Consider the following 19,744-nt stretch of genomic DNA (forward strand, 5'->3'; position numbering starts at 1 on the left):
TCTTTTCTCGGATATCCGTGTAGAGGATGGGGATCACCTATACATTTTGTGTAAGCAGAAGGAACTTCGACACCCGTTAAGATGAGTTTGGACTCGACTTTACATTGCAAGTGGCCCAAGTAGGGTTCTATTCCCCTCATGCTTCTAGACGCTGAGCATATTACTTTCCTGGCTACCCATTTGTTGTCCAGTCCATCATCAACCTCCTGTCGCATGCTCGTTCCTCCGCATGCTCGTTCCTCCGCATGCTCGTTCCTCCGCATGCTCGTTCCTCCGCCTGCCATGTCCCAACCCCTTTAGATCGCAGTCTTTCCCATAACTGGTGTCTTGGACCAAACTGGTCCTCTTGAACTTTCCTGTTCTCGCTTTCTCTTAGTCCACCTGACGTTCTCCAATTTCTTCCCTAAGTCTGCCATCACTTCCTCCTGATATAGGAATTTAAAATGACTTTTTTTTTTAAAAGATCTGTGCAAAAAGGAGACGGGTGGTCGCTTTTTTTTCTCTTATCATAAATGCAGGCACTAGAAGTATCAGAATACTTTTTAACGTGGACCTAAAAGATCTCATCTGGGCTGTCTTCTATACCTGAAAGATTTGAACACACTGAGCAGGCGAACATTTGTGACAAGTTTACGTGCTTGTAGTCATTATTTGGCACAGACTTGGAGCTGGTTATTCATGATTTGAAGAAAGCCATTTTGAAATCGTAAAAAGTAAACAATGTTTGTATCAATTATGCAGACATTCAAATAAGTGTCTAGAGGCCTGTGACATTTGGTTGACTCTCTTCTGTCTCTTCACCCAATTGGCCTACATGGATGGAATGGGCTAAGCAATGCTTCAGAATGTGAGAAGGAAAACCATTCCATCCAAGTCGGCACAGTCTTCTACAGTGAGATAAGATGATTTTTCCAGGATCATATTATCGTCCATTGGGAATAAGGGACATGGACTTTGGCTCTACTGCTTCTAATTGGCTATTTAATCCCTTCTCTGGGCTACTGCATTGTGGTCTTTTATGGGGGTGCTACCAAGTGCTCGCTAACCTTGTTTGGTGGTAGCAAGTTCTAGACCTGCACTAGACTGGTGTAACTTGCATTTTCTGGCGCTCTTATGTTTAAAGTTCATAGACTCGCGTTTATCAACCTCTGGGAGAGAGAAAAGGCTTGGTCTGCCTTTCCGGGATTGGGAACTGTGAACTGGTATGCAAACACAGATCTCTGCAACAAGTGCTTAACACACTGAGCTATCTTTGGAATCATTGTGGCAGTCAGCCCTCTCCCGCCGCATGTATTTCATATGTGATTGTGGACCATATGTTCCCCAAACAAAGTTGGAACTGTGACACTTTGATGAACACACAAACTGTATGTGCTACAGTGAACACGGAAGGTGCTACAGTGAACACGGAATGCATGACGGAATCATTTGATAAATTCAGACTTTAATAGCCAGGCAGCACGCGCACAGCTTCGACAGTTTACCTTGCACAATAAATAGCATATTATGTCTTGCATATTTTTGTTGAAAAATATGCACCCTCTTCTTTGCATCACAAAACCAGATTGTGTGCCTTGGCAGTGGTTTAGCTGGGTACACTTATCAGCAGAGTGGTCACGAGTCAAGTTAACTCCAGAAGCACAACCGCTTCCCACGCCGCCATGCTCCCCTCTCCTCCATTTAATGTGACAGTTTGAGCCCAGTAGCATGCGACAGGAGGTTGATGATGGACTGGACAACAAATGGGTAGCCAGGAAAGTAATATGCTCAGGCAGGCCTTGCCCCTCATTTTACAGCCTTGCTGCGGCCCTCAACCGTACATTTAGACGAGCATGCGCTCCACTGTGTAAAGGGACATGGAGATCAATGGAGTGACCAGGCACCACTGCGCAGTGTTAACTGAAGGACCACGTTACCATTCTATGGCATTCTTGTGCAGAGTAAGACTTTGACCTTCAAAAAAAGGTATCAAAATAAGGATTTTGTTTGATGTGGAATTCTAAAAAGCTCAACCAGGAACGTAAGTAAATCCTAATAATGTGATTCTATGCGACACATATGAGCCAAAACTATTGCTTTAGAGTTCACATGGGGAGAGACGGCATATGAGGAGGGACACACAGCTTGTAGGCCTTGCTTGTTTATTTATCCACCCATACACAGCCCATGACCATGTTAGTCCCTATCTGGCCGTTCCCACCCAGTTCCTGCCCCTCCCTGCCCAAAACACCTACCTAGCTCGCTTTAACAACTGAATTGCTAAGGGCTTCTATGTTCGTCCTGAATTCCCAAAACAAATCCTTGTCTGCTCTGCCCCCTCCTGCAGTTAAGTGATTTAAAGCCTTACCATCAAACTTGTCACTCGAAGTGCCTGCCAGTTTTTTTTTCCAAAGCAGTCTTCTGAGAGTTAATAACATAATTAAGCAATAGGCCCCTCGCAGAAGGGGGGCATTACCACTTCAGGTAATGCCCCGGGCCATTACCTGAAGTGGTAATTCCCTCCCCCCACCCCCTGCGAGGGGCCTATTGCCATTAGTATCCCGGTCTGTAAGACTGGGGTACTAACAGCAGTTTTTTCTGTTAGAAACACCAGAGCGTTTCGGAACAGAAAAAAGTCACAAATGCCTGACGCGGAAGGGAAAACTGAGTCCATTTTCCCTTTCCAATGCGGCCATTCAAAATGAATAGAAAAGGTAAACAAACAAAATGGCCACCATGGAAAGGGAGAAGGGACTACAAGTAGTTCCTTATTCCTTTCCATGGCGGCCATTCAAAAAATAGGGAATATGTAAACATAGAAAATGTCCGCCATGGAAAGGAAGAAGGTACTACTTGTAGTCCTGTCTTCCTTTCCATGATGGCCTGTCACGGATTGGGTGCGGGCGCGCTGGGGACAGAAGTGTTCCCAGCACGTGCACTCCCGAAATGGACCAAAAAGAAGGTAAGTGGGGTTGGGAGGCTGGGGAGGGGATTGTTTGGATTGGGGAGGGAAAACACTTACCGCAATCCCTGGCAGGGGAAGATGCCAGCCTCTAGCCGTGTGGTGATTTGGTGTGGGGATTACCCCGTTCCGAGCCTCCTCATTGGCTGACTGGCTGCCACCCACACCCCGCCGGGGACAGGAAGGAACGTAATCGGGAGAGGGATTCCCAGTCCGGTAAGACATAGCGAGGGCAAATGAGATTGCATGTTACAATCTCATTGGCCCTCACAGGGTACTAATTGGAGATATAAACCCACTACTGGTGTAATACAAATGTCTTAACCAGGTATGCCTTCAGCCACTCGATTTTATAAGCACTTTGCCTCTCGTTTGATTTACCGAAGGAAGTCCTGTTGAAAACCGGTATTGGCAAAAGCAACACGTTTTGGCTTGTGTATAAGTATTAGGCATTTGCCAGGCACAGGTTAGATAAGCCAAAACTGTTGGCATTGCCAATGCTTGTTTATTGTGCGCATGGGGAACCCTTTTCCCACGTTTATTCGCTGTGTGTGTCATTTTTATTTACCACCTCTGCTAGATCAACTTTGATGTATTGCCAACCACCAGCCACGCGTAGTACATATTTCCCGCTCTGACCTTGAGCGACCTCTGAGTTTGCGTGTTTGGGTATTGTTTTAGCCAAACCGGTTTCGTTGTCAAAATAGAGCAGCTGGTTAGAAGAGAGTGTGCCAACAGACAGCGCAAGTCAGCCAGTCTCCGCGCGGGCATATGTTTGCCTTACGCGTACCAACAGGAATGCGCGAAATGTCACCTCGTAGCCCAAGTCAGGCGACGCGTGGGGGTTTTCCACTGGTGCACACCTTGTGTTGCAACTCCTGCGGGGGTGTAGTGTAGCGCGACTGCCACGCCTTCTAGCACAAGTAAAAGATGACATTTACTTCAGGCCCAATGGAAATATGTTCTAGCTTCGCACACAGTAGTATCCTACGCCACTTTTCTGGGCCTGAAAACACTAGTGTAATCATCTCCTAATGACCTCCTCACTTGCAGGAAGGAGAGTCCAGTTCCACAGTTTCAACACAAAAGATGCAGTTTTAGTGGCAGGCCCACTGCTCGTGAAATATTTGAACTTCAAAGCAAAGAGTGCCAATCACTATTTCACGTTCTCACATTGGATCCATCCCAGTCACGCAGCCCTTTAAACATGTTTTTGGAACCCTGAGACTCGACATATTTGTGGAGCACAACAACTGACACAAGGGAAAAGGCCACTCGGCTCCGCATTTCAAATTCTGCTGCACTTCTGAAAAAGCAGGGTTTGGGGGTTTCCACCCAAATTAAAGTTTAGAAAGATAGTGGAAAGGAGTCCTTTTTAAAGCACATTGGGGGGATTAACATTGGTCAAACGTTGATAGGGTTTTAAGAGTCCTTTGAAGAGAGTTCTGGGGGTTCTCTCCGGGTAACTCCTTCCAAATTGGGCATTTACATGAGGAAATAAAGACATTATTGGTGGATCTGATGGAATACCACCCCTTTACTATGGAACATCCCTATGAATGTAAAGAGATTTCAATGCTAAAATTCCCTTTACTTGTCAATACTGATTGTGATGCCCTGTGAACCATCCCGATAGCCCAACGTAGGCCGAGCAAGATGGATGGAAAGGGGCTGGATTGGCATAGCTGGGCTAGTTCATATGGCCTTCTTATGCCGAATGGTCCATGCCAAGGCGATATGCCTGGCAACTTTACTAGGGTTACCACCAAAAGTGCGTTGGTCGATGAGTATTGCTTTGTTAATATGCTCATCTTGGATGCCTTTCTAGAGTTCACTATTATTTGAAGACAGGACAGTGACCACTTTCCAGCTGTAGAGTGGAATTACAAGAGAACATGCTGGTCATATTGACCCCATCAGCATTCATAAAGGAGCCCATCGGAATAACTCGAAGCCTCCCAATTTGGAAAAAGCAAATGCATTGCGTGTCGCGTAAGGTGCAGAACTTTTGAACTTCTCTGCAATGTATGACGTGCGACGCAGGAGTTTTCCATTCCACTTTAGGATCATTTGATATGTGCTGCCTTCCTTGAGAAATGTGTGGCCCTTATGAGCAATTTGCCACTGACTGTGGTTCCCAGCAGAGGTGGCAATAAGAACGGGCTCCAAAAAGGAATAGTCCCCAGATAATGGGGGCATGAAGGAGCCTGAGGAAGAATCGTTGCCCTTTTCTGCAGAAGAATATGGGTACAGAGAAGTTTAGCAGTTCCAGAAATGTGCTGATGTCGAACGTGAATTCTAATATGTGTCTATTTTGGAAGTTGGTGAATAAGACGGCCTCCCTATTTATGGAGTGGGCTGTGAAGGAGACATTGGAATACTCATCAGAACTACTGTAGGGATATTTGCAGTGGAATCCCAGCAAATGATGTTAGTATTGGGTATCTGGCATTATGCTCTTAGGACTGAGACCATAATTACCATCATTAAAAGTATTCATGATTCTAGAGTGCTGGGTTGTGACGGTATCTGCAATGCCCATATAAAAAAGAAGCTCGGGGGCATGGTCTTACACCAGCTGTTTTTGTATGATAAGTTTAACAGAGATCATCCCTAAGAGCTGGACCCAAAGTATTATAGTGCCAGCCTATAAGAAGGGACCTAGGGAGGACCCCACAAATTATTGCATTTTGTCCAAGCTAGATGCTCCAGCAAAGATTTTTGCTAGGGTTCGAATCCCAGAACTAAATTAATGGGTGGAAAGGTCACAGGAGGATAGCTCAGCGGCAAATTGCTCGCCTTGGAAGCAAGACGATACAGAGCAACACAGGTTCGATCCCTGGGTCCGCGCTTAGAAACCTCTGGGTATTAAGCGCTTATAAATATCATATCATATCATAAAGAAGCCACATACTGCCCATGAACCAAACGGGCTTTAGGAAATAATCTTCTACATTATGCAATGTCTTGGCCTTAACAACTATTGTGGAGCATACCAGGAGCAATTCTGGGCAGCCCCTATTAGTTGCATTCAATTCAGTACCCATGGCCTCCTAAAAATCAACTTGATATTACACCAGAAAAACCTTGGTGAATGTAAGACTGGGTCAGTCTGGTGAGCTCTCTGATTTCCGCCCCAACCCCTACATACACTGGCTTAAAACAGTGGTGTGTACTAGCCCAAACATTGTTTAACTTGTACCTGACCGATTAACATCAGCACTTTCAACTAATTTGCTTCCAAATAAGGGAATGATCCCCTGCAGTGAATGTGCTACGCTGGCTACCTAGTTCTTATTGGCCTCACAACTAAGGGGCTCCAACTACAGTGAAACTTACTCTGCCCGTACGCTGAGCAGAATGATCTTTATATAAACAAGGAAACGAAGGCCATGTCTTTTTTTTTTTCCTAGCAGGAAAATGCAATGGGAAAACCTTGACTGGGAGTTTGATGGGCAAATTGAAGAGAGGTTGGCTTGCGATAGTTGTTTGGGAGTCATTATTGACCATAAATTGAAGTGGACGCTTCAGATGATAAAATAGTACCAGCAGTTAGGCAACAACTTGGGGCATTAGAATTTTTTGCGATGGAGGATAGTGGATACTCACACTCGTCCTTAATCACTGCTTGCATGGCAAACATCCTACCTTTTGATACTGTATGGTATTGAGCTTTGGGAGTGGGCCTCGAGAGCGAGAATAAGAGACTCAACGCTCTTTCTCCGAGGTCCCTTCTCACTCTGCCCCAGCATCTCCCTGTAGAATACCTATTGAGTGAATTAGGCCTCGGTTCTTTCAATTCTTTGAAATTGATGTGTCGTTTGACCAGCTATTAGAAGTTAGCTAATTCTAGTCATACCACGCTCCTGAATGCAGGCAAGAAAGACTTTTTAATGGAATGGAATGGGAGCAACAAGCAGTCAATGAGTGCCCAGGTCATACTGCAAGGGTCAGAATGGTGCAGGTGCCTTAACATTGATCCACAGAATATTTGTTTATTAAACTACAAGAGGATTCTTAAGGGTGACTTAGGAGAGCTCGACATCGATCAGAATTTGGGGAGTTTGGCTAGTAGGTCCTTAAGGAGGGAATACCACTCACACTCTAGTATAAAGGAATTGCCCAATAGCTATTTACAGAGGGAGTACTTTTTAAATGTAATCTTGTGGACACTCTTGAGGTTCCTGGTGCAGGGCAGCAGCTTAATATAGATTTAAGATCATGTGGGTTCTGTGGAGATTTGTGTGTGGAAAGCTGCAAACACGTACTCCCGGGATGCAGTTCCATGACAGCTTTGCGTAAGGAATATTTGTTTGCTTTAGGAGACCCTGCAGTTCCCAATCTATGTGGAGATACCCTTTGGTCTGGATTCATGGAGGGAAACCAGATCCGCTTAATTTACCACGTGACCAAACTTTGGAGGGAGATCCAAACCATTTTAAGTATTAGATATGGATGAGACCAGGGTATGTACTGACTGAATATTACATATGAATTGGAGTCTGTATACATTTTCCCTTTCTTTAGAGATTTTCGTGTTTTGTATATTTGACTGTTGGATACACTAAATAGAAAAACAAAAAAAGTGTATTTTATAGCACCTGGCATACTACATAATTTCCAAACTTGTGCCCCAAGGATGTTGCATACGGTTAATGTCTCTAAAATTCCAGAATTTCAAAGTACGTGAGAGGCCATGCACACAGCACTCGATAGACCCCAGTATGGAGAGACTGATGCTCTTTTCACTATCACTGTCTGCTTACGCTCTGTCCCTCCAAAACTTGAATTCTGGCTGAGCCAGCATTTTGATGTCACTGAACCTTTAATATAGTTCGGACGGACCGTGTTCGCATAGTCTATACTGCTCACATTTAAAGACTAGCATTCACAGTCTGTAGTTTTGGTTGGTCTAAACACTTTGCATAGGCCTTTGCCTGCAACCTTTGGCTTTGCAGATGTTTTGGCTACATCTCCCATCACCCATAGCAGTTCTAGTCCATGGTGAAGGATCATGGGAGTTGTATTCCAAAATGTGGCGCGCCAAAAGGACTAGCTCACTACTGTAGGTATTGCCATCACATCCCCTGGTACTCTCGCCATCCACCAGCTATTCCATCATAAGCGAAGGAAGTGCATTCATTTGTCAAACACAATGTTAGCTTGCACTCATTGAATGCCTGGTATTGCTGCTACAAATAAGGTAATACCACAAACAAACAGTACACAATTCATGGATTTGTTACAAACATCCCAGCTACTCGCACCACTCCCAGGTAATGATCAACTCCCCAGTTTCTTACACCATGTCCATCCAATGGCCAGGTAGTCACTTGTCAAGTGCCAGGTCCACCATAGCAGTGCAAGATTTCATTACACTCAGGACCGCCATCCCACATACCCCTATACCCACTTAACGCAAATAGGTCAGGTAATATTCTGACCATTGAGCAAAGCAATGCCGGATTCCACTAGTTACACAAGGTCACATTGCATTAACTGTAGTTATTCCAGTAAAGAGAACATGCTAGTATGTCTATCAGCAATGCCAAATAAAGTTTGCCCTGTTATCACTTCAATGCCAAATGAATTGGTAACTGTTCATGTATGTGCATGTGTGGTATGGGTGGTGTGTGTGTGTGTGTGTGTGTGTGGCATCTGCACTCAGTTCTTAATAGCACTACCAGTGCTTCTCCCATTAACTTCAGAGTCTCTTTGGTTCCTCTGTTGTAATGTTTGGCTGTTGCAATGGCATGTCTTAGTAGGGAATGCGCTGCTGCATCACTTCCTGTCCCGCGCAATAACGGTATTTCCTCCTCCTGTGATTTTTCTTTGTTTGTTTTTTACATTAAAGCATTCTGACTTTTTTTTTCCTTTTTAACATTTGCATTTATTACCATTTTCATGAATTACTATCAGGACACTGCCCTAGCTATGATCTGACAGAAACACTCTGGACTCTCATGGGGTATCGTAATTGCTGCATTTAGACTGTTTTTATTTGGAGAAAAAAAAGCCCTTCAGAGTAAGCCTCCTAGCATGGAGGTACTGTTCTCTAGGGAAGAAGGAAGGAGGGGTGGATGTGACTGGGCAAACCTTTTCGTTTAAGTGTGCTTTTGGTGCTCGGTGGCTTCTACCTTGAGAGTACACAATGCCCAGATGCCCACACTGGCTAATGTTGTTTGACTGCTATTCTGCTTCGTCTTCCTTAGCTTTCCAATCCATGACGAGTCCAGGCTTCGTCTCTGGCTGCAGAATATGAAGCGGGGCAGCTGGACGCCCACCAAACACCACTTCTTGTGCAGCGACCATTTTACTCCTGACTCGTTTGATGTGAGATGGGGTATTCGATATTTAAAGCAGAATGCAGTGCCAACCATTTTCTCAGTTTCTCGAAATGTGGAGGTAATGTACTCTTTTATGCGGTGCTCTGTTGGAATCTCAATGTGCATGTTCGCCGGTTTTTGATTTCTGTGTGCATGTTTTTGACCTCAGTTACTAGTGAGTGTTGTTGATAGACAGGAGCAGGCCGCCGGCTTCCCCAACACAACACCAACACCATTGCAACATTTTTTTTCGTCGTTTAGGCAGTAGTGTGATGCGGTTCTGTGACCTGTACTTCTTCACAAGACTCAGGGAGAAGAATGTGTGGGTGGGTAGAGGGGGGCAGAAAAGGCACTTGGGGTTCTGGGGAAGGAGGATCTCCCCCCCCTCACTCTCAGACTAGCATGACAATTTGTTGTCTTCCCGCTTGGCAACATGTCAGGCTATGTGCAAACCACATCGGGGCGCCAGGAAGGAGGAGCAGGGAGAGGTGGGCCACGTAAATGGAGTTCCCTGAGGAGATGGAGTGACCCGCCAGCAGAGGCGATGCTGGAGCGGCTGTAGCTCTGGGTCTTTTGCTTGTAGATTCGGGTAGAAGCTCAGTGGTTACCCTGAGTCCCGACATTAGCGTAGCCCCAAATCTTTTCCAGACCTAGCAACACCAACAGCAAGATGAGTGAACGAGAAAAGCGTACGAGTGGAAACAGTGAGGTGGCGCGACTGGGAGAATGCAAAGCAACTTAGGCAGTGTTTTGCACAGCAGGGTGAAGCACGTTGAGAAACGACTTGGTGAGTGAAGAACACCAAACTGCCAGAAGCAATAATTAAATAAAGTATTACATTCTAGGATAGCCCAGTTTGTAGCTAACCCATATGGCTTTAACGATGTCCTCATTTGCTGAGTTGGTGATTTCCTTTATAATAATCTTAAAATGTACTTGCCGAGGGCAATGTCAGTCTTCAATATAAGACCAAAATGATGATGGCTACTTTCCTTTTTTTTAAGTCATCAACAAGGTTCGTGAAGTTGGGAAATTGGCAGTGTTTTAGAAGCCTGTTATTTGTTTTTGGAAATGTCTGTGATTTAGTGCAACTGGGTGCTCTTGCTCTCTGCAATCTCAGTAACATGGTTTCATGTAATCAAAGACGTGGGAGCCCCTCTACTGAAAACCAACTTGACTTTAAAGGTCTGCTTATGAGAAGTTGCCCACTTAGAAGGGTCTAGAATCGCGTGCTTGCCCACTGGGCTGGCGAGAAATATCCATTTGTATATGAATCTTGTCCCACCCACAAGACAGTCCAGCCCCAAAATAATAGGCACATCTTCTCTCCACAAGAGTACCATCAGAAACCCCAGACCAGTGTTTCAGCCTGTTGGGCATCAGAAGTTCGGGGAAAATGGGCCACGGGAGCAAGGAGTCCATGTCTGGATTACCCACAACAATTTGGGGTGTAAACGCAAGTCTTCCAAATGTAACCAAAAAGGAGAGCCCCTTTAAGCCCCTTTAATAAAAACGAACATGCCTTAAATCGCCTTCTCCATCTGAAGGTACCCACTGAGAGTCTACAATCACATTTGATTCCAGTGTGCCTTAACATCTGAATAAGAATCATCCCAGAGACGTGGGGTATGTTAAGGGTCTGATCGGAAAGCCAACCATCCCCAGGATAGACACCAAGCCTCTAACCAGAAATCTTAGTGTAGAACAGCCTTTGCAAATGTGAAGGAACAAACAATGCTCCCTGCATCCTGGACGCTATTAAAGATGTTGCCAGATGCGGTGTGGGTGGGCTCTTCTGATGCTGGAGGTGCCACAAACCATCATTTCCTGACCGGGCATAAAGCACCCTGCACTCGGGCAAACCTTTAATAGTAACTTGCGCCACGAGGTGGGTGGAACAGACCGGAAGCTGATGGTTTAGTTGCATTGATTTTGAAACACTGAAATGGGGTTTAGGCAACAGTGTTGATGTTTCCTCCCTGTCAAGGGAGCACAGAAGTAAAGCAAGGTCGTCTCTTAACCCCCAGTGGTTCCTCCTGAGCACTGGCTAACAATTCCCCCAAACCACGCCCACTCTCTTCCCTCTTTTTCAATCTTATCTTGGGCTAACTTGATCTTCCTGATGTGAAGATCCAACGGCTCCCTTTTCTGCTCGCCGAACCTTTGTGGTAATGGACGGTTAGATGAAATCCCATGGGGCCTACGGCAACATTCTAAACAAAATCAAGAATCCCTAAATCAAAAGCTGCCAGGATGTGCGGTTCAAAAATCAAGTGAAATCCTAGTCTACAGGACCTGCTGCCTGAAGTCCAATTCCCTAGTCTAATTCCAAAGTTCCCGGGATACCCACACCTAGGACAATATCCTTGCAGTGACTTAGCCCGAGGGTGGTTTGTAATGCCACAGCGCACTTCAATGACTTTGTTGTCGTTTATCTCTACGCTGCAGTTGAGGTCTTTCACTTGGTGTATGTTCTTTTCCTACCCTCACCTTGCTCCCAGAATAATATGGAATTGAATCTGCGACCTGTGCAATGCATGCAACATATCCCTCTTGCCCGTTTATTTCAGCTATGATACCTGGACAAGACCCTCTAGCCCTAGGGTTTCTCTTGAGTTCACAGGTAGATATTCGCTCCATTCCAGGATAATTACAGATATGATAACTCCGTCTGGGGGCTCAAGATTGTGCAATGTTATCTTGCGCAGGTGACCTTTCAGATACATAAAACCCTGGTTAATCCTCCAGATCGACCAATAGTGTCTGGGTGTGGCTCACTTCTAGAACCACTCTCTAAATTTGCGGATCGATTTCTGAGCCCATATGTGAAAACAATGGCATCCTACATTAAAGATACCACAGAGGTAATCAGATTGGTGCAAGGACTTAGTCAACTCCAATGATCTACTTGTGACACTAGATGTGGTCTCATTATATACAAAAATCCCCCAGGCAGCAACACTGAGCATGGTTGAAGATAAATTGCTGTCCTCCAGAATTGCAGGCAAAACACCAACTTCTTTTATTCTCTGGTGCACAGAGATGGCATTGTGTGAACATGTCTTCTCTATCAATAATTTGTTTTACAAACAAATACATGGCACGGCTATGGGGTCTGCAGTAGCCCTAACACTTGCAAACCTTTATGTAGAAACCATTGAAGTCCATACCATCATGACCGATCTAAATCCTTACAGGCAGTACATCAAATTATGGAAAAGGTTTATCGACGATATCCTTGTGATCTGGACGGGTGACTTGTTAAACTTTGTATGTTTGTACTCTGGCTGAATTCACAAAATCTCTTCTTACAGTTCACTACAACTGTGAGTGCGGAAACAATCAACTTCTTAGATTTATCTATCTTTGTGAACAAAGAATTATCAATACTTCAAGTGAGACCCTTTCATAAAGAAACAGACAAGAATTCTATGCTACTTTATTCCAGCTTCCATCCCAAACATAAAGACAAAATTTACCATTTGGTCAATTTCTACGTATGAAACGTAATAGCAGATCCAGAAGAGATTTTGTGGAAGAAGCAGACAATCTGAAGCACAACCTTATACAGAGGGGGTACCCCAAAGAAATCGTGAGAACAGCATACAAAAGAGCATCTAATAACAACAGAGACGCCCTTTTGGAATATAGGCAGAAAAAGGAAAATGACGATAATATTGTGTTTGTTATCACATTTAATCCATTATCCAATGCTATAACAAAGATTGTGAGACACAACTGCACATTTTAGAGAAGGGTGACTGCCCGCTCTCTATACCTAAGTGTACATTCCGAAGAAGAAAAAATCTTAAAGAACTGATAACCAAAAATGATGTGTCTTTAAGTACAAGTGTCCAACCCACCCTCCCTGAGAGTTGGGGTCTACCTAAAACCAAAGGACATCGCCTGTGTGGCCATTGCAATTGCTGTGCGCAAACTATTATATCTAAAGATATCGACCTGGGCCTTAACAAAAGATGGGAACAAAGAGTACTGACAAACTGTAACTCGATGATGGTAGTATATGCTATTTGGTGCCCCTGCAACAGACTATATATCGGTAAGACCGAAAGGAAGGTAAAAGTCAGGATAGGCGAACACAAAAGTTGCATCAGAAACAATACCATCAATGCACCCTTGGTAGGTCACTTTGTCAGCCTAGGCCATAAACCTGAAGAACTAAGATGGAAAGTAGTTATGAAAATCGGACAAACACAAGGCCCTAGCAAAGATAAACATACACTTGATATACAAGAACAACACATTATTTGTCTAACTAAAAGCTACCCCCAAGGACTAAATGAAAATATTGATTGGAGTGTATTTATTAAATAATCCACTCCTTATCTAATTATAATGTATGATATCCTAGCGCCGGGCTCTTCCTAGGTTCTTCGCTGAATCCACCTTGTGGGAACATTTATCGCTACAGTATGATATGTGCTATCTACCTTTAGTCGAGATATACTTTTTTTCTCTGTTAACTGTACCTTGTCCCACGAATTTGATGCCTACTCCGACATATGCCGTTGCATTTTGCATTTTGTATTCTGTGTCCATATTGATTCCCTTTCTCTTTTCTTTTTTCTCTCCATATACCTTCCCAGATGTATATGTCCCTATAACCATTCTGATTGAACTCTCTATGAATTAGATACTGCACAACCTATTACCTCAGTCCGCTTACAATGAGTGACATAATGGACAACAATTAGTGGACTCGCATACTACACCAAGGATCTGCATTTTACACTCTGCCCATGCGCAGTAATATGAGCTAGAATCCACCACGGACTCGGGCTAGCGGGATGCATGTTGTGTGCGCTCAAACGTGCCTTAACATCCTCCATAGCCAAGATCGTTGCACACATACTTATGTTTTTCAAGCTCTCCAGCGAAAGTATTTCCATCCGTTATACCGCATACACCGATCTCTTTTCCCTTTAGGACATACATGTCCGCAATAGAGATTAGTATTCCTTGGTCAGCGAATGCGCGATCCTCTACTCGATCGCGTAGACAAGCGCTCGCGTTTCCTTAGCAACTACTGATACACACATACGGCAGTTTCTATCGTGAATACGTTACCTTTATCATTTGTCTAGTTTTTCCCACTTGCACCAATAATTATCTAACACGATTGAGCGGTTTTCCACTATTATTTTCTCCTCTACTCCTTGTTGTTTCTCTAACGAGCACAATAGTCAGTACACTATGCTGCGACATCAGGTACACATGCGCAGTGTCGAACTGTGAACCACTCGTTGAGTAAGTTAACCGCCATGGTAACGTTCGCTCATTCCACGCAATAGCGGACGTGGAAGCAACGATCTCGGGCATGGCGCTCCACAACATCTAAAACTTAAGGTAACATTTTCCCCTTAGTTACCTTTTAACGCTCTGGTTCCGCTGCTTTTCGATTCTTTAGCGCACTGACTCCAGGATATTCGATTCTTTCAACACCAGTGGATCCTGGTCACATCTGGTTAACTTATACTAAGACACTGTTAGGTATTAGTGCCTCCATCCACACCCTCCCGGAGTATGATATGGGCTTTTAACTTTCTGCTTTCCGAAGGAGACCTTTACTCTTTCCCTTGCAATAGCCATTTTTGCTACACCTAATGTCTTGTAGCACACAATTATGAACGTTGTACCTCCATCAGAATATCAACCACTGGTTGGTGATATGTCATTATTATTTATTTTAGAGGACCGGACTATTTACCCGGACACCACTATTCTCTACAGTATGATCAATCCAAGACAGACTGTCGTTACCTAGATCGAGAGTGTTGCTCTAAGTACGTTATTTTGAATCATCCTGCCACCAGCTTACTTTTTATAACACTACACAGTATAAACATTATACCCAGAAGTTAACCTTCTACACTTGAGGATTATAGGACCTTTTTGTTTTGTTATGTCTCTGTTTGCTAATAGGGATTTCCCTGGAGACTGCTAAATCACGAATGTATGCAGTACTCAAGGATTGCTTACTGACACTGAGAGATGGTAAACTCCTTCTCTAAATACATCTTCTAACCATATTGATTACTGATGTACTTTATTGAGAAACCACACTAACTGAAATGTGGTTTATGTCTTTTGTTTAATCAGGTGTATCTTGGATCTACCCTCTTGTATTATCAACAAGTTCTGGACATATACTTTCTTGATTTGTCTTTTAGAAAATACCAGAAAAGTCTGCCCATTATCAACGACAGTCTTCACTTGCCAAATCCGCCAGCTATGACTTTGTTAGGGCTGTGGGTGCTTCCTGGCCCGGCCCCCACACACATTTTATCTCCCCTGAAGAAGTTCCTAATACCAACCTAAAAAACTACAGGAATGAAACATGTTGGGTCTTTTGTCAGATACTAATAAGAAGTGTTTGGTTTAGGATTAATATTCCTTTGATGCATTTAAGATACCTCCCGACTAGGGCATCAGAACTAGAGACACCTAACAAAGAGGTTCTCATTTTATGTACTTTGTGTGGTTTTTCTTTTTGATATAAATTGTATCTTGAATTTGTTTAAAATTGTATAACTGTTCATATGTTTATATGTACACTTGGTGTTCTTGTTGTACCTATGAGATACAGCTTAACTATGTATTCTGCTCTTTACTAGCCATCTGCCGACTAGCACTTAGCATTTTCTCTCTCTACAAGCACTAGTCACTTTGTTAGTTTTTATATGTTAGCTTTTACATGTTATTTTTTTATGCACATGCTTTTATTTTTGTATGCTTTTTTATTAAAGTTTCATCATTAACCGCATTAACAATGAGGTCAGGGTGTATTATCCTTAGACCTTTGTGTCCCTACTGTCCTGACTATATTTAGATTGTGACTAGATCCAGCTAGTGATACAGATACACCCATTTAAGGTACGGGCGCTCCCCCCCCTTTTTTTCTTATAATTTACGTCAGGTTTGCTCCTCAGAAACCTATAACGATACCTGATTTCCCCCCATTTTCTTTCAGTTACCACCACAATCTGAGCCAAAGTTCCAGCTAGCGTCTCCTAGTATGCTTCTCTTAGGCTGGTCTCCTGTAGCCTCTGATTGCAGGCTGTCAGCAGGCCTCCTAATCTAGAATGAGCTGAATTGGCTACTGCCCCAGACACTGTGGTCCGAGGGCATAAAAACCATGCCTGCCAGCTGAAGGTCAGGCAGTGGTATTGTGGTGGTTCCAGGAGCTAGTGTTCGGACTCTGTTGTTTGCTGGGAATGCAGTTAGCACCCATCAGTGTTCATGTGCATGCCAATTGCAGGTGTTGGATGCCATGGTTTTCGTTTTAGCCCCAGGTCATGTTCCCCTCTGAGCTTGAACGGGTTGATGCATAAGGTTCACTCGGGCCTGCCTAGGCTCAGGCTGGCAGGCTGTTACTGGTCATGTCTGCCCCCGAAGCCGGGGTGATTGACATATCAATCCAATTAACAAGAGCATAATCTGTATATCTCCAACCTAAATTCTCTCAAACACCAGATAATCGGTGAGACACAGATGCATGCGTGCATGTCTCCCTTAGTGCTATCTTGCCGAAACATGGTCCCACGGTAACCAAGGGAGGAATAGGATACTTGCTTCTTCCTCACCTGTTGAAACTGTCCATGCTTGTTTGACAGTTTCCTGGTGCCAAGCAGGATACTGGGATCAGTGAATCTGGTAGCAGGTTATTGTCAGAGTAATTGAGCACTGACCTAGCTTTGGTATGCAACAAATCATCTGCCTCCAACTCCCTCAGGGTCAGTCGCTTCTCCAAGCAACGAGTTGGTGGTAGATGTCTTTCTTTGCCTGGTGCCGCTCTCTGGAACAGCCTCCCTGCCTCTCCTACACTTGAGGAGAACCATCACCGGTTCCGAAAGCACCTCAAAACCTTTCTCTTTGCTTCTGCTTTTTCTCCTCCTCTCCTCTGCTGACCTCCTAGCTGTAACCGGAACTGCACTGGCTACCTGGACACCCTCTGATCTCAGGCACAGGTCCTTCCCCCGCCAGCGTCACACACCGGCACTGCCCACCTGGCAACCCCTGCACTTGGGTTCGGTTTCTGTATCCCCACAGTCCCCCTACCAGCCCTTGACACCTGATGCCCGCACTTACCCATGCACTTACCCATGCACTTGCCAGATGCTGACCATTTACTTACTCATTGTTATCATCTTTTCCATGTATTGCACTGTCCCTGCCCCCTTCCCACGCACTTGCACGATCTGAATGACACCTGGCCTAGTAGGGCCATTGGGCGTCCTCCCTTTGTTCGCCTCCCTTGCCTCCTCGTGCCTTGAAACACTTGTGTATAGGCACTTCATAAATGCCATATCATATCATAGTGGGGGAAGTACACAGTGAGGGAAGCAGAGTTATAAGGGAGCGGGCAGCGAACAAAGGGGTAGTGGTGGTGGGTGAGCCAGTCTTAACATATTTTCCACTTGCAGCAAAGTCAGGAGAAACAGGACGTCAATGTATGAACTCGTGAACAACCACAGACCGATATATCCATACAACCATTGGAGGGGTTAGTAGGACAATTATATGTAACGTTAATTTAATACATTATCTATAGTTAGTTTAGAATTGTTAGGATTTTACTTTATTTTTAAGTACACTTAAAATTTCATTTCTGTTTCTCTAGGAAAGTGACTGTTTCAGCCGCAAGACCAAAAAGACGAAAACTGAGGCTGAGGACAATAAACGTACACATGCTGACATGTGTGTGGATTGGAAAGCGTGTGGACAAATTGTGAATTTACACAGTATTGCAAATCTTGCTACAAAAGCAGGAATGACAGACGCAATCACTGCAGAAGACTTTGCACTTACCACAGAGAAGCCAATAACGTTGGGTCTGCCTGACCGAGACACCGTTTTTCAACTGAACCCTTCCATGGACACAGACCCTATCACTTTAAAGGAATTTACGGAAAATCTTGTGACTGTAACTATCGAGGGTGAAAGGTCTAATGTCTTGGATTCAGAAATTGATATTGAATCAGCCAACAGTGACTCTTCATCTGAAAGACTTCTGTCAGTAGATCGTTCTTCAGCAACTCTGTCAAGGGATATCAAACCTGCACAGGTAAACGTTGACGCACAAACTGTCGAGCAACTTGTGTCAACAAAAGAATCGTTCATTACCATCTTGCTACCCGTTGCATGCTCCCAGGATCCATCTTTGGCCACAAATTCACTAGTATGTTCCGATCAACAAATCCTTAGGGTAGAAAATGCTGAATTTGACGATGCCAATGATGTAGATTCCGACACTGAAGTGTTAACGATAGAGCATTCGTACTGCAGACAAGACTTTGACCGGGAAGATATGTGGCGAAAAATTGTGAAGTTGAATTCCAAAATAGCATTTCTTGAAGGACAGGAGAGCAATACATTATCCCGCCTCAGATCCCTGGAAGCTCTCATTGGAAAGCTGAAGGAAGAGAACTTGCTATCTGAAGAAAAGCTTAAGATTGTGGAGGATTGTTTCACTACCTATGAAGTTACCATGATATAATATACATTTTAAAACATTTGCTAATAGTCTTCCTGGTTTATTTCAGATTTAAAAATCCAATAATGTACATTGACTGCCTTTTTTCTTGAAAGATGAATGCTTTGTTGAATTTCTTGCAGGTTTAGGCAAGGTATCGAAAGGCGCATGTTCTCAGGTTAGTGATGCATTGACACAACACTTGCACAGCACCTAACATCTAAAGTTGAAAGGTGCATGTGAGGATGTGCACTGTAGTTGGTAATTCTCATGGGTTATTTGCATCTGCTTGAGAGATCATCCGGAGTCTGCATCTCTACCTGGGCACTCTGCACACCTCCACTTTATCCTGCCATAATATGGTCCCCCAAATTGTCTGTGATAAACAACACCTTGGTTGTCTGGCTACAGAGGCAGACGTAAGAAGCGAGAGGTAAACAGTTCATTGCTAATACAGATCCTTAAAGGATTTGTTCTATTGGCAAGAGGCAGTTGTTCCCAGGACACTTTACATATTCCTTGTATGTTGTCCTATTTACTAGGGAAAAACATGGTTTGAAATTGTTGGGAGCTATTTAGCTACTTCTTCTAGGAGAGACCGGCTACCTTGGAACAAAGAGCTACTTTTGGCTTCTCGGGCCAACAAGCGCCGTACAAACATGCATATGTGACTTCATATTTCAGAATGCCAATTAAGCATAATTAGGACACCTCTAGTACACGTTTACACATAATGAATCATACATAATGGGCAAAAATGTAACATTTAAATCTTATGTGGAAGTTGAATATGCGCTGCGCTGTGTACTTGCTCTTGGTCCCCAAGTGGTAGTTCCTGCCTACTAGGTGACATCGGCCATCCAGGAGCTAGTCTTAGCTCCTGCTCATAGAATCATAATTTTGAACCCTGGAAAAGTATGTGTACCACTTTTAGTAAACCGTTGCTGTTAATTGGTGAACTTTGAGTAATCGTGCATTTCTATT

General features: G+C 44.0%; 1 protein-coding gene across 2 annotated transcripts in view; it reads left to right on the forward strand.

Annotated features, from left to right (window-relative positions):
* THAP5 (THAP domain containing 5) overlaps positions 1 to 18,803 on the forward strand; it is a 48,435-nt gene extending 29,632 nt beyond the window's left edge. For both annotated transcript variants that reach the window (XM_069627953.1, XM_069627952.1), the window contains exons 2-3: positions 9,154 to 9,346; positions 17,909 to 18,803. In XM_069627953.1, the coding sequence (XP_069484054.1) occupies positions 9,200 to 9,346; positions 17,909 to 18,784 (1,023 nt within the window). In that variant the 5' untranslated portion in view covers positions 9,154 to 9,199 and the 3' untranslated portion in view covers positions 18,785 to 18,803. The remainder of the gene's footprint in view (positions 1 to 9,153; positions 9,347 to 17,908) is intronic.
* The last annotated feature ends 941 nt before the right edge of the window (positions 18,804 to 19,744 follow it).

Source organism: Ambystoma mexicanum, chromosome 12 (assembly GCF_040938575.1).
Source record: "Ambystoma mexicanum isolate Mex_15411 chromosome 12, UKY_AmexF1_1, whole genome shotgun sequence".
Classification (NCBI taxonomy): Eukaryota; Metazoa; Chordata; class Amphibia; order Caudata; family Ambystomatidae; genus Ambystoma; species Ambystoma mexicanum.